This window comes from Strongylocentrotus purpuratus, unplaced genomic scaffold (assembly GCF_000002235.5).
Source record: "Strongylocentrotus purpuratus isolate Spur 01 unplaced genomic scaffold, Spur_5.0 spur5_contig_852, whole genome shotgun sequence".
NCBI classification, from domain to species: Eukaryota; Metazoa; Echinodermata; class Echinoidea; order Camarodonta; family Strongylocentrotidae; genus Strongylocentrotus; species Strongylocentrotus purpuratus.
The window spans coordinates 998,328-1,024,187 of NW_022145560.1; the positions used below are offsets into that span (position 1 = coordinate 998,328).

Below are 25,860 nucleotides of genomic sequence, written 5' to 3' on the forward strand. Positions count from 1 at the left end.
CTGGGGTATTATCATTTGTGTACCTTTCCTGATCGAATGAGAAGGACATCTTGCACCATGGGTGGATTCTGCCTTCTCTATCTGCTCATGATCCTCCTGATGAGATCTGGTGATGTTGAAACCAACCCTGGACCAGACAGGTCAGTCTATAATATTTGAAGCTTAATTTCCTTTTCTTTATCGCAATAGTAAATGAGCAGTAGGGATATTAAAGTACTTTTCTTCTTATTATTAAAGCATAACACCACATATGATACATGCATGCCAATTTTTCTTCTGTATTCAAGTGCACTGCTTAATAAGGTATAAGCATACATGCCAACTGTTCAGATTAAAGAGGAACATTCCTCTTTTTGGGAGAAGATAATTATCATTTTAATGCAGGTGTTCCTCTTCCTGTACAAATTTCTCTGTAGTATTGAATAGGAGAGTTAGGATTGTTCCTCTTTTTTTTGAAAATAGCATAATTTGTACAGATTTCTGATTTTCAAATGTTGGCATGTATGTATAAGCCTTGTGTGTGTATATATATGCTTCAATATACCTTTAAATAAATCTTATCAGTACCGGTACATATAGCTTAACCCTTACTCTACTGGGGGGGGGGGGGGGGGCTGGGAGGCCCCCCCTCGACATTTTCGAAGATCGCACCGGAACCGCTTGGAATTTTGAATTGTCGTTTCATGACTTTTTCCCCTCAAGTCTTGCGCACATTTTGATACCATTTTCTTCGAAATCGGATATACCTGTAAGGCGTTACATAACAATTAGTATGCGCATGTCATCAAAAAAAGTGCTATAATTGCATATATTCATGTACAAGCAGAAATGTGAAGATATGAATTGAAATCAAATTGCTTTTATATGTTTCTCAGAGTAACTTGATGTATTCCAGAACAAAAGAATACATTAGAAATAAAACAATAGATATAATAAGAAATAAAAAACAATAAAATACAGAAGAAAATAAATAGTTGCATCAATCGCATCAAATTTGCATAAATTGTCATTATTAATTACATCAAATAACTATTTTGTCTTAGAAAAGAAGTTTCATATGAACAATGAGTTTCAACATTCAAAAAGTGGAGTCTGACAATTTTTGTCATGATTCTAGTTCCCTAAATATAGTTCCATATTTGATATTCATGAATGCGTAATTTGCGTATTCATAATTTATGCAAATTAACCTATGTATTTTCAAATTTCATAAAAATTATGAAACCTCATTAATTTGAGATGAAGGAAACATTTATTCAATACATTTTCAAGATTCTTCACAATTCTATTTTCTGTAAAATGCATAAAATTAGCATTTTGCATAATTAATTAGGCTATAACGACAAAAATTTGCATATTAGGAAAAAACTAATTATACCATGTTGTTCCTTGCGTAAATATCTACAAATATACATATCTACAAATCAACGGCCGAGATCATAGGGGGGGGGGGGGGGCTCCCAGGCCCCCCCCCCCCAGTCAGAGGGTGCTCAAAATAGCCCAGTACAGTAAGGGTTAAAATCAATAGCAGGGGCGGATCTAGGGGGCACAGGCCCCCCCCCCTGCTTATTCAGTAGCTGTCTGAATTGTTGCAACATTTTCGGCCCGATTTAAAAATTGTTAAACCCCCCCCCCCTTGAAAAATCCTGCGTACGCTACTGATTTCACCTGATGACATTTTGTGCCCCCCCCCCCCCGGTAAGAAATTACTGGATCCGCCACTGAATAGGTATGTGCATGAAAGAAAAGTGCAGGTACTGAAAGTGCTCAACTGTAGGAGCTAGCTAGCTATTTGTAGGTATGAGTAGTTTATTCTTCCATGTAGTTAGTTGTAAAGTCTTTTTCACCTGAATATGCTCATCAGCAACTGAACTAAACTTACAAAGTATGAAGATAGGTGCTGAAATGAATGTACAGTAGGGGTTAGAACACAATAAGAGATACATATTTAAAAGATGCTTAAAATCTTTTTTGAATTACAGGATTGTCAGTGAGGAGGAATTCATAAAGCTCTCCAAGCTAATTGCACCTAGCTACTACAAAGAGGTGGGCGTTCACCTGAAGTTCTCCATCGCAGAGCTTGGTCAAATCAAGGAACGTAGCCTAGATACCAGTGATGCATTGATAATAGTGTTTACGAGATGGAGAGACAAACAGCCTCCAGGCACAGACATCAGGGCTCTTCTTGCAGAGGAATTAAAAAGAAGTGACTTAGGGTCCCTCTCTGGCGAACTACTCGCTGGCAGTCTAGTCCCAAACAGGACAGGTGAGAATAAAAAAGAAATCATGTCTGCTACTCGCAAGAAGGCCCTTACTGCCATTGATAATGTATTGCCTTTGCAGGTAGCCAAAAAACACTGTTTTGACATATTTTCGTTTGATTCAAATAGTTTTTTTTTTTTTTTATAGCTGGACATCCTAGTAGACAAACAGCTCACGAGACTGATACTGCTGGTCTGTTAATGAATCCTCAAAATAGTTGTCAGAACACCCACGGTACTGGCATTGGCGGTCTTGTGGGCTGTCAGTCCATGGGCTGTGACCATTGATACATGGTTACAGACCCATTCACTTTGTGTTGTGTAAGGGAGATGATTTAATTATTTTTACATGAATTAAACTATACAAGGAATGGCATTCAAGCCCATCAGTCATTTTCTGACTTTTTTTTCTTCAAGTTATGCTCATCTTTTGGCACCAAGTTTATGAAAATTGTACCATTACAGAGTCCTTTTATCTTTTGTGAACCTATGTCTGTCCCAAAATGAAGAACTTCTTAATTTTGTGTACCGGTACAAAAAAAAGAACACTACATTTCTCATAAGTACTTTCTATATCATTTGGAATTGTTCTTTGAGCTGTAATTCGAATAGGTTTATAAGGTTCATCATTATTGTCTATATTAGCGATTGAAGTTTGTGATATTTACATGGTATATAAATACGAAAATATTAAATAGACAAGTAAACATTCAATCAAAGAGACAAATTCTATTGATATATTACGGTAAGAAAAAAAGCATAGACATGTCATGCATCTACAATAGTATACATGTGTGATGTATAGAAAACTGAAAAGACAATATATTATCATCAGTTATTATTGAATATTTGTCCAGATACCACCCTCAAAAAACAGAATTAAAAGAATGAAAATGTAAAGCTGATTAACAATAAATACAATAGAAATTAGTTTATGTGTTTATGTGTATATGTTATAAAGACCCTCAAATGAAACATTTGGATATTCAGAAAAAATTCTGGTGATCTTAAAGATTAATTTAAATCGTCGAACTTATGTTATTAAATTCAAAGGTGCACCTGTAACATTGCCAGGATCACAGACCCAACCACTTTCTCCTGACCAGATCAAGAGATGTGCAGATGATTTCAAATTCAAGTACCGGACAACTCTCTGTAAGATCAGAGCTGATCCTCTCAACCCTGACTCCATTGGGCCATTCAAAGACATGTACACAAACCTTGTCCTGGAAGAGGAATATCGACAACGCAAGCGACCACTTGAGTACGAGGATCTCTTTGATCTTGAAGTCAATGGAGAGTTCCCCAAGCGGATCGTGATTCAGGGAGAAGCTGGGGCTGGAAAGACAACATTCTGTGCTAAGATTGCCTGGGACTGGATCAATGACAGTCCTGTTGTCCCAAAGTTTGTGTGGGTAATTGTTGTCCCTTTTCGTGAAGCCAAGCAATACACGATCGGTGAGATTGCCAAGTTGTATCTCTCCAAGGACAACCCAGCAACAGCTTGCCAGATCACTGAGTACATCCGGTCAAATCCAAAAGATGTATTCATTGCGTTTGATGGATTAGATGAGTTTGATGGCAAGGTTGTACAACAAAGGAAAGCTGGTTCAAAGTCAGAATGTCACCAGCCAAAGTCTGCTGATCAAACCAAGGCAAGAGGAAGTTCTTCCGAAACAGGTGACATTGCACTTAGAGACATTCTTCGTTCAGATGAACTTGCCGCTTGCCCGGTGTTGGTGACAAGTCGCCCATGGAAGGTCAAAGAGATTAGATGGGATGATAGTCTTAGGAAACTGTACACTTTCATTTATGTGGAAGGTTTTAGCAAGGAGAATGTGGAAGTTTACATTCACAAGTACTTTGAAGACAATTTGGCCACAGCAGATCAGCTTATCCAATTAACCAAAGTCAATGACATCATATCTGAGAATATGGCCCCGTATCCTATCTACATATCTATGCTCTGTCATATGTGGAGAGAACTTTGTGATGAAAAACGAGAAAAGTTTAAGTCATTTCAAACTTTCTCTCAAATATTTGATGAAATGTTTGAATTCCTGAAGGTGCATTATGTTCAGAAAGAAATAACAGATTTAGGCAGCCCATCATTCCAAAAATATCTCTCTCAAATTGAGAAGCTCTTGGAACCAGTTGCCAAAATTGCTTTCAGGGGGCTACAGGAAAACACCCTTATTTTCAAAGAAGGTGTTTTTGAACAGTGCTCAGACTCCATGGAAGCAGCTTGCAGAGTAGGGGTGTTGTCTCAGGAGAAAAAATTGTCATCTATATATGATACGAGCGGTCCACCCCTGCAGTCTACTATCTTCTTTCCACACAAACTTTTTCAGGAGTACATGGCTGGGGTCCATCTTGCTTCCCTGTATGAATTAGATCACAATGAATTCAACAGGCTGATTGAGGAAGTAATGCTGCCTAGGAAGGAAGAGTTTAGGTATCTCCTGTACTTCACCGTATCACGGAACAAAACCATTGCAAACCATGTCATGAAATGCATGTTACAAGCTTATGGAAACGGTGCGTGGTATTTCTTTGATGATATTCAACTAGAAGAGGACAGGAATTTCTGGGTTGATTTATCCTTTGAGAGTCAGGACCTCGATACCGCAGCCTTGGTGAGGGATCGAAAGTCATATCTGCAAATACACAAAGATATAGACGCACACACTGTAGCAGGTTTTGTATTCTCTGGAATACATCTAGATGTGGTAAGTATACATACATTAACAAGTAAGCACAAATCCAACGCGCATGTTTTATTAATGGATCAATAATATGCATATGTGCCACTCTCTTACATGTAGTAGTACCAGATAATCTGGGATATGATTAATACTAATGATCTTTTAAAGTGACTAAATACCGGTAGTAACGATATTGACTGGCCATTTTTTTTTCGGGGGGGGGGGGGGTGGGGGGGGGGGGGTGATTTTAAACCACATTGCCCTCATTCCAGATCAGGCAATGTGATAATACTTGGACAAGATAGTTTCACATACCCATCACTGGTATCGGCATATATTTGTTATTATTTTAGTAAGTTTTATTAGACTACCAACCCTTTTCTGGTCAGAAACTAAGCCATCTTGAAATGGCATTCTGCACAGCAGTTTTGCAGCAACCAGTCCCCTTCTTAATTTGATGCTCAGACTTTAGAGTAATGATGAAGGGTCAATTTGGAGGCCCTTTGAAAATGGCCTTTCTTGTCATGCTGCATTACAGACAAAAAGTTATACAAGACACCCCTCAAAAAAAAAAAAATATATAAATAAATAAATTTTAAAAAAAATTAAAATAATAATAACAATAAATAATTGAATAAAGTAGCCCTACTCTGATGATGAACCACTTTAAAATACACATTCTGTAATATTTCAATCTTGATGCAGGAACAGTGACAGAAGCATCAACATAATTCCAAAAAATGACACCTACGAAAGGCATTCGACTCTGTTAATCATAGATTATTACTAGATAAGTTACAACTGTATGGCATTACGGGACAAGCATTATCATGGTTCGAATCATATCTTGTACACCGGGCACAATGTACCTCTTTGCTAGGTACAAAATCTGACGTGCTAATGTTAAAGTCTGGAGTCCCCCAGGGATTCATGTTGGCCCCCCCCCCCCTTTTCACTCTATTCATGAACGATCTTCCATCAGTCATCGAGCACGGTAAAGTGATTATGTATGCAGATGACACTGCCCTTCTTTACAGTTCTTCCAATCCAAGGGAAATCGAAATATGTCTTAATCATGATTTGGATTGTGTGAGAAAGTGGTTAGAAAGAAACCAACTTACCCTGAATACGGACAAGACATGCTTCATGATTTTTGGAACACCGCAGAAATTGCTGAACTTGCAATACAAACCAATCGTAATAAAAGTTTCTAATGTACCAATCAAGCAAGTTGAAAGTGTAAAATATCTGGGAGTTTGTCTAGACCAGCACATGATGTGGCAGGATCATGTGAAATACACTTCAAATAAAATTGCCTGCAGGTTGGCCCTACTTCGTAGAGTCAGGAAATATCTCACAATTGACAGTGCCAAACTACTTGCCAATTCTATTATCCTCCTTGCTATGACTATTGTAGTGTCTCATGAATTACTTGTAATAAAAGAACAAAAGATATCTTGATTAAGCAACACAAGCAGATGGCAAGAATTGTCCTAAAAATAAATACATTGATTCCCACCTCCGAAATGTTTAGAACCCTGAAATGGGTTGATATGGAAAAAAGATAGGAATTCAATAACAGTAAATTAATGTATGATATTATGAATAATAGTGCCCCATCATATTTATATGACATGTTCACCCTGTCCGCCCATACTCATAGATACTCAACAAGGAATGCTGAAAATTTGGGCGTTATTATTCCAAGAATTAAAACAGAATGAGGAAAACGAGCCTTCTTAGTTGATGGTGCTCTTCAGTGGAATAGCCTACCCCACTCAGCGCGAAGTCCTCAGACAAAGAATACCTTTTGTTCTCTCTATTTTAAGCAGCGATGTTAAAGATAAATTTGCCTTTCTTTATATCTTTCATGAATATTTACATACATTTCTCAATATAATAATTTGTTAAAATCTGAACAGATCATTGATAAGAATAATCAGAGTATATTTTTATCGATTTTAAATTGCTCATTGAAATTTATCATTCTTCCTACGACTTTGTTTCATTATTCACTCTTATTCTTTACTTATTTTCTGTTATATGTCACTATTTACTGATGTTTTCGATGATTTTTATATTGTTCAGGTAGTTTGTATCTTCATATATGTTGCATTTGTTTACAGGACCCCCTGGAAAACAATACTGTGATTACTGACGGGGCTACCCTGATTAAATAAAACGGAATAAATAAATAAATAAATTCCAGATGGCCTTGAACTTTAGCAATGCACACTGATTTTTTTCATATTGTGTTTATTTTTTATGTTTTGTTTATAGACCAACCTTGAGGTGAATGACAGCAGACTTGTACCAACTATATCCCATGATGTGGTGGAGATTATATGCTCTGCACCCTCTCTAAAGCGTGTTACAGTAAATCAAGCAGCCTTGCACAGTGACTCCTTAGTAGTTCTTGCTAAAGAAGGAAACAAGTCTAAGGTGAGTGAAAATACATATTATAATGTCTTTGTGTAGCCTATTGGAGGGGGGGGGGGGGTGGGTTGTTTGTAAAGACGCAGAACATCAATCGCTTAAAAATTGTGAGAAATCACTGTGATTACGGTTGTAAAATAACGTTAGGTTGGGTCGAGAATTCATGGTGTTCTCTAGTTGGCAAAAAAATATAACCTATCACTTATAACTAACATTTTTCTATGTCATTATATAATCAGTTTTCTACATTTTTATAGCCATGAGGCATTGAAAAGTTATATGCCCACTTCCCTGTAATTTCCTCTAAATACTCACCTCATTTAACTATCAATACCAACTAGGAGTGCTTTTGTGTTCTTGATTGCTTGCAAGTGAACAATACCGGTAACCTTTAATCCATCAAATAAAGACCACAATAAATAAGTTTACCCAACAGACGCTTTACTTCTTACTATTCTAAAAAGCGCCTTTGATGGTGAGAGAGAGCGAGGCCAGCATGCTTATTTCATACAATCACATTAAAGGGACTTTGTAACATTGTTCAGATGAGAGAAATTGGTGCTAAGGTAGTCCTGAATGCTAAATGTACAATTAAAGATAAACTGAAAGTTTGAGTGAAAACAGATCATTATTAATTATAAAAATTGGGTAAAAACTGATCTGATCGATTCCTAAATTCTCCCAACTAGATTATTACAATTTAATTACATTTTAGGTGAATGTAAATCATCACAAAGCAATGAATTGGCTATATATGCCATTCCATACATTTAAGTGTTGAACGATGTTTAAAAGCCTGTCATGTGTCTAATTTTCATGGAAAAATGGTTGGGAGAATTTACTGTTAGAGGGTGTCGCAAAGTGACGCCTTCAAATATTTTTGTGGTTTCAGAATTTGTTCAGGATTTTTTGCATGCTAGAGGGTTAATACAGTAAAGGGAATAGACTAAGTAACGTTTCATCCAAAAACTACGCAGTTTTTCCATCAACCTTCAACAATGTTACCGAGTCACTTTAATATTTTTGGTTGCTTCTCTTTTAAATACAGAATCTTTTTGTAGTGCTTCCCTCTATTTAATTGTCACACAATATTACGCTTACTATTTAAAAACTATGAAACAAATTAAGCCATGCTGGGTAACTTTCAACAATGTGCTTCACTATGCACCATGAACTAAATAATTTAGTAACATATCCACTCTCAAATACATATACTAAAATTACTTTAAAAATATGATAGATAGCTCTCATAGTCTCATACTATGACATAATTCCTTTTAATAATCTAATGCTATGTTACATCTAATTACACAATATCAAAGTGTCAAAGTATCTTTGTGTGCAACAATTGTGCACTGCATGAACAATACATTATCACTGTTAGCCATTCATATTGCAGCAAACTTTTGATCTTCATGACTTTTGTATAATACAAATATGGCTCTAGTAACTTTAGAATTTCAAAGCTGATACTTAATCACATATAATTATGAATTAACATACCGTAAATCTCCGTGTATAAGAAGCACCCCTATTTTGGGGGCCAAGATTTTTTTTTTTTGCCCGACTCCGTAGGCCTCAAGCCAGGTCCGTGTTCAAAAACCCATGCGGGGAAGGACCTTCATTTTACTGCGAGGTGCAGTTGGAGGCGCCTATTTTTGCTTGTGAACTTGTCACAAATAATAGTAACAAGAAGTTATCAGAATAAAGAACTTGTCACAAATAATAGTAACAATGAAGTAATATCAGAATAATGAACTTGTCACAAATATTAGTAACAATTAATTTATAAGAATAATGAACTTGTCACAAATAATAGTAAAAGTAAAGTTATCAGAATAATGAACTTGTCACAAATATTAGTAACAATGTTGAATGAAATCATCAGAATAATGAACATTTGTTTTTAAAACTAAAAATGACAGACAAATTTTCCTCTAAGTCCAAATCCGGACATTCAGGTAGGGTTGTTCTAGTTTCCGAGTGGTATGACTGAGCTGGGGGACATTGATAGGCACAATTTATTTGCTGACATCTTCAGTATGGTCATCTCCTATTATCCATCCCTGACTCTTGACCAAGGCCTTACATATTCATCCACTGTTTATCCAAATGAATTTCAAATGTTTGAACGACCCAATTCTAAGATATCAAAAAAGTCGATACGTGTTTATATTGTTTCTCGCTACAGAGATCACAGTACCCCCTATAAAAATAAAATTGAATACCCTCAAAATTTCAGACATTATTAACTTTTTACAGACTACACTTTCTATGATTCGTCTATACCACGGCAAAGTGCCTGCCTTCTGATCTAACTGCCCTTTTAAAGGAAAACATAGATGTACATAATACATTCTTATCCAACAATAATGACCGTCGAATAAATTTTACCTATCCATTCCCAAAACCGCTATGGCACATTAATCAAGTATACATAGTGGCCCGGGCATATGGAATTCCCTGCCTTCGGATCAAATGAATATGATTTTGCATTCAAAGTAGAAGTGAAAAGAATGCTGTTTTCCCAATATAGTTTAATAATGAATGTTTATACATGTCTGCTTTATTAACACTGATATTTGCAACCAAATGTGACTCCTTCTCACTTCAACCCCTGCCCCTCCCTCCCTACCTCTCTCTCTCTCTCTACCTAGCATTCTTCTCTTTGCTGTACTTTTGCATCACCAGGTACTCCCTAATTTATGAATTTTGCTTTCAAGTCTATATTGTCAGGGCTTATCTTGGATCCCATGCAGGCCAGTTTTGTTTAAAATAGGTTCTTAATTCTTTATGTACATTTTAATGTATATACTGATGTTATTTTGTATTCAGAACTGAAAATAATAAATGAAATGAAATCTTACTGACTACGGTATAATGTTAATAAAATTTACGAAGTATTTTTCAACATATAGATACGGTACTACACATTCTCAGTGTCTGATTTAACTTTTAAAAGTAAACAAAGGATTAATATTTGGGAAACTACCCTGAGCAAATGAGTACTAGCTTTAGCCCCAACAAGACCCTTTCAGTAATGCGGTCTCTGACCACATGTTTACAAACTTCCACCACCCCCTCTATCTGCCAGTGCTAAACATATTTCAGTGATTCACTTTCTGTACAGATCCATACCCTCTGCCTTTATGATGTTCATTGTCCCACACCAGACTCATCACATGATGACAGCTAGTAAACAAAAGTTAAATAACAAGGAACATACATGTAGATCCAGAAGTATGTGTAAATTAATGGAGTTGAAAATCAGTTTGGCAATTTAACGTAACCTTTATATTAGTTATATTATGTTCAAGACGAGCTGGGTTTTTAATACTCAACATCCTGTTTTTTTTTTTTTAAATATAAATATTTTGGTCGGATGTCATTACTCTGATGAATATGCAATAATTAAATGTACTACCACTGTAATGGTAAAAGTCAGTCATTTTTTATGCCTGCTCTGGTGAAAACAAATTCTGCGCTTACTACCCTGCAATAACCAATTTCTGAACTTAACCCTGCACCAGAACCTATACCTATAACCCTAACACTAAACCTATAAGCTCAATCCTAGTTGCAGCCCTTATCCAAATCCTATACCGGGTATATATATATTAAACTAAATAGAGCCCAGAGTATTTGTCAGCTGAGCATATAGCCAACTTTAACATGTATATCAGAGCACTCAGTTATATTTGCAGTTATTCAATAACAACATTTTTTCCCTCCTGATTTTACCCCGATTTTCCCCTTATTTACCCGATTTCCCCCCAATTTTTTTACTCAAAAAAGGGGGGATGTTGTTAGATGTCTCCCCCCGAATCCATTTTGTTTACTCAAGGGGCGGGGGGGGGGCAGGGGGAGGGGGTGGTTGAGGTTAGTGCTTACTGACACCTCTGATTTACTCTGGTAATCAGTGCAGTATGAATCACTGTTTGTTTACATGTAGGTCCAAACTCTCATCCTTGAAGATGTTAAATGTCCAACATCAGCCTCTTCACATCACCTAGCAGAAGCTTTGTGTTCCATGCCAAACCTGACCGAACTGACACTACGTGGAGAGAATTTCCAGAAGGAGTTCTTTATTACACTGAATGCAAAGGCATCAACCTTACAGGTATGTATGTTTGTACTCTATATCCATGCCATGATGAATTCATGTACACATGTAGCAGTGGAGATGAGTTTATGGAGTATGGAGTAAAAGCAGTATCAAAGTATACTGCAGAGTCGATATTCACTAAACAAGGATGGAGATCTATAAGATTTGTATTATTCTTGTATAATGCATAATTTTATTTATGAATGTATTATATAGCATTGAGGCAATGTCATAAACGTGTTTAAATAATCGACAAGCGATGGTTTCTTCTTTGTTTATTTAATTGTCCAAACACAATTAAAGCTCTATTTATTAAAATCCATCATATGAATAATATCCATTCTAAAATAATGGTCATCAGCCATGGTTCATGTAAAGGTGTTTGTGACCCATGAGGTATAGGGTTCAAATCCCTGCTATACGAAGTACTAATGTTGTTTGGCAAGACATTAATATACATTTGCAACAGTCCCCCTAGGTGAAGTAAGTGGGTACCTGGTAAGATGTATTCCTTGAATTTATCACTGTGCAGTTGATAGGTCTATGGACAGTGAACCATGAGGTATAGGGTTCAGATACCTGTGATACGAATTACTGATGTTGTTTGGTAAGACATTAATATACATTTGCAACACTCTACCTAGGTAGTAAGTGGGTACCTTTCTGGATGTATTCCTTGAATTCATTAGTGTGCAGTCGGTGGTAATAAAATACAATATAGATGTAATTGTCAGTCCTCCTGTTGTTTGACACATACTCCGTCCACAATATTTCCGGGCTTACTATCTTGCACTAACCGAATTCTTATCTTTAACCTTGTACCAAAAAGTATACCTATCAATAAACATTAAAATTCAAAACTATTTGCAGCCCTTGTCCAAATCCTATATATTAGACTAAATAGAGCCCAGAGTATTTGTCAGCTGAGCATATAGCCAACTTCAACATGTATATCAGAGCACTCAGTTATATTTGCAGTTATTCAATAACAACATTTTTTCCCTCCTGATTTTACCCCGATTTTCCCCTTATTTACCCGATTTCCCCCCACTTTTTTTTACTAAAAAAAGGGGGGATGTTGTTAGTTGCCTCCCCCCGAATCCATTTTGTTTACTCAAGGGGGGGGGGGGGCAGGGGGAGGGGGTGGTTGAGGTTAGTGCTTACTGACACCTCTGATTTACTCTGGTAATCAGTGCAGTATGAATCACTGTTTGTTTACATGTAGGTCCAAACTCTCATCCTTGAAGATGTTAAATGTCCAACATCAGCCTCTTCACATCACCTAGCAGAAGCTTTGTGTTCCATGCCAAACCTGACCGAACTGACACTACGTGGAGAGAATTTCCAGAAGGAGTTCTTTATTACACTGAATGCAAAGGCATCAACCTTACAGGTATGTATGTTTGTACTCTATATCCATGCCATGATGAATTCATGTACACATGTAGCAGTGGAGATGAGTTTATGGAGTATGGAGTATTGATAAAGCAGTATCAAAGTATACTGCAGAGTCGATATTCACTAAACAAGGATGGAGATCTATAAGATTTGTATTATTCTTGTATAATGCATAATTTTATTTATGAATGTATTATATAGCATTGAGGCAATGTCATAAACGTGTTTAAATAATCGACAAGCGATGGTTTCTTCTTTGTTTATTCAATTGTCCAAACACAATTAAAGCTCTATTTATTAAAATCCATCATATGAATAATATCCATTCTAAAATAATGGTCATCAGCCATGGTTCATGTAAAGGTGTTTGTGACCCATGAGGTATAGGGTTCAAATCCCTGCTATACAAAGTACTAATGTTGTTTGGCAAGACACATTTGCAACAGTCCCCCTAGGTGAAGTAAGTGGGTACCTGGTAAGATGTATTCCTTGAATTTATCACTGTGCAGTTGATAGGTCTATGGACAGTAAACCATGAGGTATAGGGTTCAGATACCTGCGATACGAATTACTGATGTTGTTTGGTAAGACATTAATATACATTTGCAACACTCTACCTAGGTAGTAAGTGGGTACCTTTCTGGATGTATTCCTTGAATTCATTACTGTGCAGTCGGTGGTAATATAATACAATATAGCTGTAATTGTCAGTCCTCCTGTTGTTTGACACATACTCCGTCCACAATATTTTCGGGCTTACTATCTTGCACTAACCGAATTCTTATCTTTAACCTTGTACCAAAAATTATACCTATCAATAAACTTAAAAATTCAAAACTATTTGCAGCCCTTGTCCAAATCCTATATATTAGACTAAATAGAGCCCAGAGTATTTGTCAGCTGAGCATATAGCCAACTTCAACATGTATATCAGAGCACTCAGTTATATTTTCAGTTATTCAATAACAACATTTTTTCCCTCCTGATTTTACCCCGATTTTCCCCTTATTTACCCGATTTCCCCCCACTTTTTTTACTCAAAAAAGGGGGGATGTTGTTAGATGCCTCCCCCCGAATCCATTTTGTTTACTCAAGGGGGGGGGCAGGGGGAGGGGGTGGTTGAGGTTAGTGCTTACTGACACCTCTGATTTACTCTGGTAATCAGTGCAGTATGAATCACTGTTTGTTTACATGTAGGTCCAAACTCTCATCCTTGAAGATGTTAAATGTCCAACATCAGCCTCTTCACATCACCTAGCAGAAGCTTTGTGTTCCATGCCAAACCTGACCGAACTGACACTACGTGGAGAGAATTTCCAGAAGGAGTTCTTTATTACACTGAATGCAAAGGCATCAACCTTACAGGTATGTATGTTTGTACTCTATATCCATGCCATGATGAATTCATGTACACATGTAGCAGTGGAGATGAGTTTATGGAGTATGGAGTATTGATAAAGCAGTATCAAAGTATACTGCAGAGTCGATATTCACTAAACAAGGATGGAGATCTATAAGATTTGTATTATTCTTGTATAATGCATAATTTTATTTATGAATGTATTATATAGCATTGAGGCAATGTCATAAACGTGTTTAAATAATCGACAAGCGATGGTTTCTTCTTTGTTTATTTAATTGTCCAAACACAATTAAAGCTCTATTTATTAAAATCCATCATATGAATAATATCCATTCTAAAATAATGGTCATCAGCCATGGTTCATGTAAAGGTTTTTGTGACCCATGAGGTATAGGGTTCAAATCCCTGCTATACGAAGTACTAATGTTGTTTGGCAAGACATTAATATACATTTGCAACAGTCCCCCTAGGTGAAGTAAGTGGGTACCTGGTAAGATGTATTCCTTGAATTTATCACTGTGCAGTTGATAGGTCTATGGACAGTGAACCATGAGGTATAGGGTTCAGATCCCTGCCATACGAATTACTAATATTGTTTGGTAAGACATTAATATACATTTGCAACACTCGACCTAGGTAGTAAGTGGGTATCTTTCTGGATGTATTCCTTGAATTCATCACTGTGCAGTCGGTGGTAATATAATACAATATAGCTGTAATTGTCAGTCCTCCTGTTGTTTGACACATGCTCCGTCCACAATATTTTCGGGCTTACTATCTTGCACTAACCGAATTCTTATCTTTAACCTTGCACCAAAAAGTATACCTGTCAACAAACATTGGAACCCAAAACTATTTGCAGCCCTTGTCCAAATCCTATATATTAGACTAAATAGAGCCCAGAGTATTTGTCAGCTGAGCATATAGCCAACTTTAACATGTATATCAGAGCACTCAGTTATATTTGCAGTTATTCAATAACAACATTTTTTCCCTCCTGATTTTACCCCGATTTTCCCCTTATTTACCCGATTTCCCCCCAATTTTTTTACTCAAAAAAAGGGGGGGATGTTGTTAGATGCCTCCCCCCGAATCCATTTTGTTTACTCAAGGGGCGGGGGGGGGGGGCAGGGGGAGGGGGTGGTTGAGGTTAGTGCTTACTGACACCTCTGATTTACTCTGGTAATCAGTGCAGTATGAATCACTGTTTGTTTACATGTAGGTCCAAACTCTCATCCTTGAAGATGTTAAATGTCCAACATCAGCCTCTTCACATCACCTAGCAGAAGCTTTGTGTTCCATGCCAAACCTGACCGAACTGACACTACGTCGAGAGAATTTCCAGAAGGAGTTCTTTATTACACTGAATGCAAAGGCATCAACCTTACAGGTATGTATGTTTGTACTCTATATCCATGCCATGATGAATTCATGTACACATGTAGCAGTGGAGATGAGTTTATGGAGTATGGAGTATTGATAAAGCAGTATCAAAGTATACTGCAGAGTCGATATTCACTAAACAAGGATGGAGATCTATAAGATTTGTATTATTCTTGTATAATGCATAATTTTATTTATGAATGTATTATATAGCATTGAGGCAATGTCATTAACGTGTTTAAATAATCAACAAGCGATGGTTTCTTCTTTGTTTATTTAATTGTCCAAACACAATTAAAGCTCTATTTATTAAAATCCATCATATGAATAATATCCATTCTAAAATAATGGTCATCAGCCATGGTTCATGTAAAGGTGTTTGTGACCCATGAGGTATAGGGTTCAAATCCCTGCTTTACGAAGTACTAATGTTGTTTGGCAAGACATTAATATACATTTGCAACAGTCCCCCTAGGTGGAGTAAGTGGGTACCTGGTAAGATGTATTCCTTGAATTTATCACTGTGCAGTTGATTGGTCTATGGACAGTGAACCATGAGGTATAGGGTTCAGATACCTGCGATACGAATTACTGATGTTGTTTGGTAAGACATTAATATACATTTGCAACACTCGACCTAGGTAGTAAGTGGGTACCTTTCTGGATGTATTCCTTGAATTCATCACTGTGCAGTCGGTGGTAATAAAATACAATATAGCTGTAATTGTCAGTCCTCCTGTTGTTTGACACATGCTCCGTCCACAATATTTTCGGGCTTACTATCTTGCACTAACCGAATTCTTATCTTTAACCTTGCACCAAAAAGTATACCTGTCAACAAACATTGGAACTCAAAACTATTTGCAGCCCTTGTCCAAATCCTATATATTAGACTAAATAGAGCCCAGAGTATTTGTCAGCTGAGCATATAGCCAACTTCAACATGTATATCAGAGCACTCAGTTATATTTTCAGTTATTCAATAACAACATGTACCCTTGTAATGCAGTATGAATCACTGTTTGTATACATGTAGGTCCACACTCTCAGCCTTAAAGGTCTTAAGTGTCTATCATCACCCTCTTCACATCACCTAGCAGATGCTTTGTGTTACATGCCAAACCTGAGCAAACTGATACTACGTGGAGAGGATTTCCAGGAGGAGTTCTTTACTACAATGAATGCAAAGGCGTCAACCTTACAGGTATGTATGCGTTTTTGTACTCGATATCCATGGCATGATGAATTCATGTACATGTAGCAATGGAGATGAGTTTAAGGAGTTATGATATGTTAACAACAGTCCATATTGTTTCAATGTATGTAATGGTTTCATATTAAAAAATATATAATAGGCTTACCAGATAAAAGGAGCATTATTATAATGAAGGTCTTTTATGTGCAGTGTATAATACAGAATTCATATAGCTTCAGTTGAAAATATGATGTTCTCCCCCCAAAAAATCACTTTTAAAGGTTTGCCTCAGAAAAGGTATTTGGGTTTTTAATAAAGACTAACTGGAGGTGTTTGAATAAGCATTTATAGGGGGAGGGGAGTGTTGTATTGTTACTTTTGCAGTAATATAATTCAGTATAAACAGATTACTGAAGTACTCTAACTTAGTAGCTACAAATATTTGTTTGTCGCTTGTATATTTTTAAGTTCAGAGCCATTCAAAAGGATGGAATTATGTCATCATGGGTATGAAAGCAGTATCAAAGTATCCTCCGAGTCATTCACTAAACAAGATTGGAGATCTATAAGACAGTGTACGTATTTTAAGCACAGCTACATATACATCCTTGTATAATGCATGCTTTTATTTATGAATGTATTATATAGCATTAAGGCAATGTAAAAACATGTCTAAATAATTGACAAACGATAGTTCTTTGTTTATTTAATTGTCCAAACGCAAATAAAGATCTTTTTATTAAATTCAATCATATGAATAATATACATTCTACAATAATTGACATCAGCCATGGTTCGCATAAAGGTGCTTGTGGTCCAGTTGATAGGTCTATCGACAGTGGACCATGAGGTATAGGCTTCAAATCCCTGCCATACGAAGTTTGGTAAGACATTAATTTATATTTGAAACACTGAACGTAGGTGTAGTAAGCGGGTACCTTTTAGGATGTATTTCTTGAATTCATCGCTGTGCAGTAAGTAGTCATAAAATGCACTATAGCTTTATTTGTCAGTCCTCATGTTGTGTGACACATGCTCCGTCCACAATTTTTCTGTGCTTACTATCCTACACTAACATAATTCTTATCTTTTACCTTGCACCAAAAGCTATACCTATCACTAAACCTATTAAAACCCAAAACTATTTGCAGCCCTTATCCGAATCCTAGATATTAGACTAAGTAAAGCCCAGAGCATATCGGAGCACCTAGTTATATTTGCAGTTATTCAATATCAACATTTACTCTGGTAATGCAGTATGAACCACTGTTTGTATACATGTAGGTCAAAACTGTCTGGCTAGACGGTGTTAGGTGTCCATCATCAGCCTCTTCACATCACCTAGCAGAAGCTGTGTGTTCCATGCCAAACCTGACTCAACTGATATTTTGTGGAAAGGATTTCCAGGAGGAGTTCTTCACTACACTGAATACAATGGCGTCGACCTTACAGGTATGTATGCGCGTTTGTACTCTTTATTCATGCTATGCTGAATTTATGTACACATGTAGCAGTGGAGATGAGTTTAAGTATCTAAGGAGTATATATGAAAATATATAATGGTCTTAGCAGACCAAGGAAATTATTATGAGAGGGTATTTCTTGTGCAGTGTATGATACAGAATTTGTATAGTTTGGGTTTAAAATATGATGTTATGCACAAAATTTAACTTTAAAATGTTTGCCTCAGAAAAGGTATTTTGTTTTTTGATGGAGACTATTAAACTGGTCGTGTTTAAGTAAGAACATATGGGGGAAGGGGAGTGTTGTCTTGCTTCCCATGCAGTCACACAATTCAGTATAAACATATTACTGATGTACTCTAAAGACTAGTAGCTACAAATACTTTGTTTGTAATTTGTATATTTTAAAGTTCAGAGCCATTCATAAGGTTGGAATTATGTTACCATGGGTCTGAAAGCAGTATCAAAGCATTCTCCAGATTCAATACTCACTAAACAAGCATGGAGAGCTAGATAATAGTGTACCTATGTTAAGCACAGCTACATGAACACTCTCTATATATACATTCATGTTTATTCATACTTATAGTCATGAATGTATCATAAGCATTTAGGCAATGTCATTAATGTGTCTAAATAATCGACAAAGCAATAGTTTCTTCTTTGTTTATTTAATTCTCCAATCACAAATGCGGCTCTTATTAATAAAGAAAGGGACATATGAATAATATACAGTCTAAAGTAATGGACATCAACCATGGTTCATATAGAGGTGTTTTCGTCCAGTGAGTCTTCTCAAGGACTTTAAAGAAAATATTCATGAAGATATTACTGTGATGTTCTGGTACCAGGCACAAGTATTGTCACATTTTAGATTCTGGACTCGATTGCAATAACAGTTGATCTTGGCTGCTGCCCATTCTTTCTGGATTTGATTTCAAAATTCTTCCAGTCAGGAAGTCCTGAACTGAAAAGGTGCTGGTGCCAACGGACACAGAGTTTAATGCCAGGAGTGACCCAGGGTTTGTCACTTTTGTGTGTATTGATTGACAGGGAAGTGAATATCTATTAATCACACTGGCATTGACATCTTGCGTAGTTATGACAGCGGACCAAATCGAGTGATCCAGTTGCCAAAACTGTGAATGGTGGGAGTCTTTCATTGGTCCAACTTGCCTTTTCCTGTTTTTTGTTTATTTTTGGTTTAAGTAGAATAGCACAGTGATTGCTGAGGCCTAGAAATACACTAAGCTCAATTGGAGAGAAGAATTGTTTAAAATTTGTAATATTGTTGTCAAGAATGATGCTGTTTCTTGTAGGTTTTGGACGAGTTGTTTCAAATTGTGGGCAGTAAGGAGGGGTGACATGTTAAGGCGAATCATTTTACCATTGATGAGTATCCCAGCTTCGAGATGACAAGAGAAAAGTTTATCTAGGGCCTCAGTGAGGTAGCTGTCTTAGAAATATAGAAAGTAAAATTAGAAAAATGAAAAGTTCAGTAATTAAAATACATATCTATTTAGCACTTTTTAAAATTTCACAATTATGAACACAGCTAGTGCACCATTTCCACTCCTTCTGTATTCTGTTCTTTAAAGCGCATAGAGACATGTAATTATGCTTGTATCGTGCACTCTACTAAAACATTTAATTTCTATTGTAATATTTTTACTATTAATGTTGTTCGGTAAGGCATTAGTCTACATTTACAACACTTGACCCAGTATAAAGTGGGTACCTCATAGGATATACCTTGAATGCAGCACTACCGTTGCCTTCAAAGGCCTTTGGAAGCACATAGAGATGTTACATTTATATCATAATGTGAAATTTGCTGTACAAGAATGGAATGTTATCTATATTAAAACTATGAAATATTATTATTGTGAAACCTACATGTACTTTTATTAATCACTGTCTGTACAGCTCAAAACTGTCGATATTTCAGATGTCTGCTTTCCAAATGTAACCGCCTTACAGAACCTAGCAGAGTCATTATGTTCCATGCCAAAACTGACTTACCTGAATTCAAGCATAGAGAAGATTGAGCAGTCGATCCAGTTCTACTCTACATTAAAAGCAAAGGCATCATCCGTAAAGGTATAACATGTCAATTGAATTATAGTATCTTTGACCAACAATATGTCAAAGGTCCAATAAGTTAATTTGCGCTTTTCTAAAAAAGGAATATTAGGAATATTAGATTTTGCCCTGCTTGAATAAGAAATAGGTAACCGGTAGGATAGAGCGCCCGCCTCATGAACGGGAGGTCGTGGGTTCGAACCCCGGCCGAGTCATACCAAAGACTTACAACAATGGGACCTTCTGCCTTCTAGCTAGGCGCTCAGCATATTAGATTGGAGAAGGGTAGTAATAACATACTATGTAATGCAGGGCCCGCTGGAAGAACAGTTTCATAACTGAAGTGGCTACCCTGGGTAAATAAAAGTTATTAATTAATTAATTAATTAATTAGTTAATTAATTGATTAAAAAATATAAAAAGCATATTACAACTCCTTCTATTGCCAATTCCCACAAATGCCCCGATGTTACTGTAATGCCCCCCCCCCTTATTTCAAATGCATTCTTGGGTGGCTTGATGACTTAGTCGCTTCAGGTCTATTTTGGGTGGCCGTACTGTGCCGTCTTGTCTCGACCGGCCTAGCCCGGCAGCCGATAGTCACCGAGCTAGCTGACTACATGCGCATTGCAATAGGTTGATGGTTGCACCTTTCTCTTCAATCTTTGGGTTTTTTTTTTATAGTATAGCGTAAGCATTTTGATTTTTTTTTAAAATAAAGTTAATAGTAAGTTGGAATATGGTGAATCTGCTGTATGCTAGTGCCACGAAAATAAACAGAAAACCTACAGAGATATCCCTGAATGAGAAATGTTACTTAGGTCAAATTCGCAACAAATCCTGCACAGCGTGCGACCCGTGCGTGCACTGCAAGTATGTAAGTCCCAGAAGTGGTTCGAAATTACTCCCAAAATTTGCACGTCCAGGCATTTGGGGGTATTGGCGATTTGTGATGTGTTCTAAATATATTTAAGAGGTCATACACAATATTGTTCAACATAGCTGGTTTGTGGGTGATTGGTGTGGGAGGGGGTGTCATGCAGGATACAGTCTTGTTGAAATATTGATCAGTTCAGCTGTTTTGTATGTGTGCGTATGTTTATGTGTGGGTGGGAGGGGGGAGGGGATGTCAGCGTAAAGTTTTGTTGAAATAGTTCAACATATTTGTTATGTGTTGTTGGTGTGTGTTAAGGGGATTGGCTATATGAGGTATGCTAGGTCTTATATGACAGAGAGAGAGAAAGAGAGAGAGAGTACTGACCTGTTATGTACATGTATAATATATGGTACAGTGTGTCAGCCAGACTGGAATGGAGGAATAAACGACATGAAGTGAATCATCATCACCAATCTTGCTCACAGGCGCGTACGCAGGAGGGGGGGGGGGGGGGGGGGGGGAGGGTTTGGGGTTAACCCCCCCTTGAGTTTATTTTATCTGTATTCTTTTTTTGTAAAACCCCCTCCTCTTACCTCCCCCCCTCCCCCACCGAGCGACTTTTCGGCTGTTTTCGGCTGGCTGAGTCGGTGCGATTTTTTTTGGACTCCAAAAAAAGAAAAAAAAAAAAATTGTCCGCTTACCCCCCCCCCCCCCCCCCCACTGAGCGACTTTTCGGCCGGCGCGATTTTCAAATTTTCGGGAGCAAAACAAAAAAGCTGAGTCGTTGCGAAATTTTGGGCCTGATTTTAAAACCCCTCCCCTTGAAAAAAACCTGCGTACGCCACTGCTTGCTCATATATATCTATATTCTTTTCAGGGTTCTTTCCCTCAAGTCAGAAAAGGAAATTTCAGCTTCAACCAAATTCCTCAAGCAAATTTTGATTCATTCATGCAGTGGGTCACTAAGCGGTACTCGAACTTGTAAGTGAATTAAGCATAATGAATTACAAAATCATTTTATTATACAACTCACTTGATCCTAATCAAACGATTGGTCAAAAGCGGTCACATGTGATTCATTTACTGAGGCTGGCACATGTTCTGCTGCACATGATGTGCAGCAGAGCATATACAGTTAAATACAGGCGCGGATCCAGGGGGGGGGCGGAGCGGGCCTTGCCCCCCCCCCCCCCCGCCAAAAAAAAAAAGAGGAGAGGAAGGGAAAGAGAGAAGAGGAAGAAGAAAAGAAAAGGGAAGAAGGAGATCAGGGGGCCAAAAGGGCCTTGCTTCCCAGGCTGATGCCCCCCCCCCCCAATCAAAAAAATAAAAGAGAAGGAAGGAAAGGGAAAGAAAAAAGGAAAAGGGGAGATACTGGCGAACTGATAGGGGGTAGGGGCTTGGGGGAAATCAAATTTAAACGTGGTTTATTTCTAATTCCATAACGGTGGATTACAAATAATGCTGAGATTTTTCCTCTTTTTCCTTTAGTAAATTATACGTTTTTATGTGACAAATTCCTGAATTTACAGCTAGGCAAAAAATGTGATTCTTGAGATTCCTACATGTCAGGGCCCGAGGAACGGCGGGGATCGAGAGCCTAGAGCCCCCCCCCCCCCCACTCTTTTTGAAAAGGTATATTAATAAAAATAAAAAAGAAGAGAGCAAGAAAGAAAAAATAGTTGACTGCCAGTGTCAAAAAATAAAAGAGGCATCAAAATATGCTAATCTGACCGTGATTAAATGCCTAAAGCCCCCAAGCTTCCGGGGGCTCTGCTGGCCCCTGGGTTCCATCTAGGGCCCTAAGGCGGGCCCTTAGATGCTCATCTGACGGTAATTTAATGTCTAAAATCCCTGAGCCTCCGGGGGCTCCACCGCCTCGACCCCACCAAGGGCCCTAAGGCGGGCTCCTGAATGCTTATCTGACCGTAATTTATTGCCTTTAATCCCTGAGCTTCTGGGGTCGGACACGTTATCAAAATGTGTTTATCTGACCGCAGGCGCGTAGCCAGGAGGGGGGGGGGGGGGCTGTGGGGGCGGTCCCTGAAAATCGCCGTAAAAAAAAAAGAGAGGAGAGAAAAGAAAGAGGACTTAGGAATCAAAAGGAGCAGAGAAAGAACATCTTTGAAATTCAGACAAGGATTAAGAGTAGAGAACGGTACAACGAATCGTCTTCTTTCTCTAATGATTTAATAAAACGTAAAAGCTTCCGCGCTTTGCGCAGGAGGGGAGGGGGAACTGAATTCAGACGAGGATTATTTTCGAGAACGGTACAACGAATCGTCTTCTTTCTCTAATGATTTTAATGAAACTTAAAAGCTTCAGGGCTTCGCGCGGGAGGGGGGAGCCTGAATTCAGACGAGGATTTAGAGTCGAGAACTGTACGACGAATCGTCTTTTTTCTCTAATGGTTTAATGAATCGTAAAAGTTTCCGCGCTTTGCTCAGGAGGGGAGGGGGAACTGAATTCAGACGAGGATTATTTTCGAGAACGGTACAACGAATCGTCTTCTTTCTCTAATGATTTTAATGAAACTTAAAAGCTTCAGCGCTTCGCGCGGGAGGGGGGAGCCTGAATTCAGACGAGGATTTAGAGTCGAGAACTGTACGACGAATCGTCTTTTTTCTCTAATGGTTTAATGAATCGTAAAAGCTTCCGCGCTTTGCGCGGGCGGGGAAAAACTGAATTTAGACGAGGATTATTTTCGAAAACGGTATAACGAAACGTCTTCTTTCTCTAATAATTCAATGAAACGTCAAGAGGGAGGGGGAACTCGACCCTCCCTGTACCCACCCCCCTCCCCGCATTACGTCACTGCTGGTCACCATTACGTACCAATATTTGGCTCGCATAATTTCAAATTTGGGCCTCCCTCCCTAAGAAATCCTGGATCCGCGCCTGGTTTAATATGCTTTATATATGTTCATATTAATACATGTATATCACTGTGCATTGAGGCTTGTAGAGGTGAGTGTGCCTATATCTTTGTGCGTGCTAAATTAAGCCTATTAAACTTAGGGCTTAATTGACAAGGATAATTACTAAAAACCCTCCTGAAATAAAGTCTTTTTATATCAAATAACAAGGATCTTGGATATTTGTTGTAAAAAACAAATGATGGATGTTTTTAATTGTTCATTACAGGATCTATCCGCTCTTGTTGATGCTGTTTATGCACCTATCATAGACGGTCGTCAGGCCGTGTATGAAAGATGCATAGGGCCTCAACTCAAGAGCAGATAAATCATAATTATAATGAACTCATTCGCATGCTCATTTCAACCACGCACAGAACATTCTTTCACTAGCATAAAAGATGATACAAATTTCAGAATACCACCCCAGGCCCCTAGCACCTGGGCCCTATAACAGTCACGATTATCTCCCAAATCTTGATTGTACATACATTATCTCAGTCAATCAATTGCAACATTATGATCAATAGAAACTTATCATTAATTATTTTTGGTTACAGGTAGATACATTGCTTAAAAGTCAAATACAATAAATTGCGGCAACACTGGAGACACAACAGATTTTTACGATTGATTATCACTTGCTTTGTATGTTACAGGTTTTTTTCTCATCCTCGATTCGGGAAGTATTCTTCTGACCTCTCAGAGGAGAAGGATGACGTTTCGGACGAAGACAAGGACGAGGAGGAGGACAAGGAGGATAACGTCTCAGACAAGGAGGATGACCTAAGTAAGCAACACAATGGCAGTGTACATCCATCAAGATCGCACAGCCGGATTAAGTGCTGCTCTATTGTATAGAGCTATCTCCAAGACGGTTTTACAACACTTGCTTCTGCGACAATTATTCCGTGTCGGTGTCCTATATTAAACAAAATTCTACCTTCAACCTCAGACCTTACACCACTGGCATACTGGTGGGGGGGGGGGGGGCTTGGGGGGCACCAGCCCCCCCCCCCCCCCCAATAAAATTGAACCATGACTTATTTTCAATTCCATATACAAACTAGAATTTAATTCGTCACGAGGACGAATAAGGTGGTCTGTCTTCAAGTCTTATGATAGATTATAATATTTACTATATTTACTAGATCATGATGATGATCATGATGATGATGATCTTGATAGTAATGGTGATGACGATGATGATGATCATGGTGATGTATCAACAGACCATGATGACATCTGCATGATTGAAAAAATGAGGGGACATTTAGATAGCGTACAGTCTCAGCTACAACATACTCAAAAATAAACAAAAATCGAGCTGAAAATAACGGCGATATTGCTCGCAAAGGACATGAATGTAGAATCCAGATTGAGAAAAAGTCATCTCCCATAAGGATTACACGCAAAAAGTAATAGATCAAGTGATAATAGGGTAATAATAAAGAAAATATGGTTGTTCATTACATTATTTGCGATTCTACGTGTTTTAATATTTAAAGGAGATGGTACAGTGAAAGGTCAAAAAGAAAAAAAAGTGAAGAAAAAAATTGTTGGAGACGCCCGGACCCGAACCAGGGACCTCGAGGACGGAAGTCAAGTGCGTTACCGATATACCAAAACATTTCCCATAGAGATTACACGTAAACGGAAAATGAAATTCTCAAATCCCAC

At 37.8% G+C, this 25,860-nt stretch overlaps 2 protein-coding genes across 2 annotated transcripts; both read left to right on the forward strand.

The window, feature by feature from the left end:
- LOC115928105 lies at nt 1-11,415 on the forward strand. Its single transcript, XM_030994863.1, has 5 exons — nt 1-140; nt 1,983-2,266; nt 3,315-4,897; nt 7,247-7,408; nt 11,398-11,415. Exons 1-5 carry the CDS (start codon nt 37-39, stop codon nt 11,413-11,415), a joined length of 2,151 nt encoding a protein of 716 aa, XP_030850723.1. The 5' UTR covers nt 1-36.
- On the forward strand, nt 11,304-25,041 carry LOC115928110. Its single transcript, XM_030994871.1, has 7 exons — nt 11,304-11,522; nt 12,733-12,900; nt 14,103-14,270; nt 15,491-15,643; nt 16,688-16,855; nt 24,410-24,468; nt 24,840-25,041. The coding sequence occupies exons 1-7, from the start codon at nt 11,433-11,435 to the stop codon at nt 25,039-25,041; spliced, it is 1,008 nt and encodes a 335-aa protein (XP_030850731.1). The 5' UTR covers nt 11,304-11,432.
- The last annotated feature ends 819 nt before the right edge of the window (nt 25,042-25,860 follow it).

What these genes read in the sequence shown, in the direction of transcription:
- LOC115928110 (XM_030994871.1), top strand. Translation starts at nt 11,433, where the DNA reads ATGCCAAACCTGACCGAACTGACACTACGTGGAGAGAATTTCCAGAAG. An exon ending in TTATTACACTGAATGCAAAG is followed by an intron (nt 15,644 to 16,687) that starts GCATCAACCTTA and finishes GTATACATGTAG; the next exon opens with GTCCACACTCTCAGCCTTAA. An exon ending in ATAGACGGTCGTCAGGCCGT is followed by an intron (nt 24,469 to 24,839) that starts GTATGAAAGATG and finishes TGTATGTTACAG; the next exon opens with GTTTTTTTCTCATCCTCGAT.
- LOC115928105 (XM_030994863.1), top strand. Translation starts at nt 37, where the DNA reads ATGAGAAGGACATCTTGCACCATGGGTGGATTCTGCCTTCTCTATCTG. An exon ending in ACCAACCCTGGACCAGACAG is followed by an intron (nt 141 to 1,982) that starts GTCAGTCTATAA and finishes TTTGAATTACAG; the next exon opens with GATTGTCAGTGAGGAGGAAT. An exon ending in TCTAGTCCCAAACAGGACAG is followed by an intron (nt 2,267 to 3,314) that starts GTGAGAATAAAA and finishes TTAAATTCAAAG; the next exon opens with GTGCACCTGTAACATTGCCA.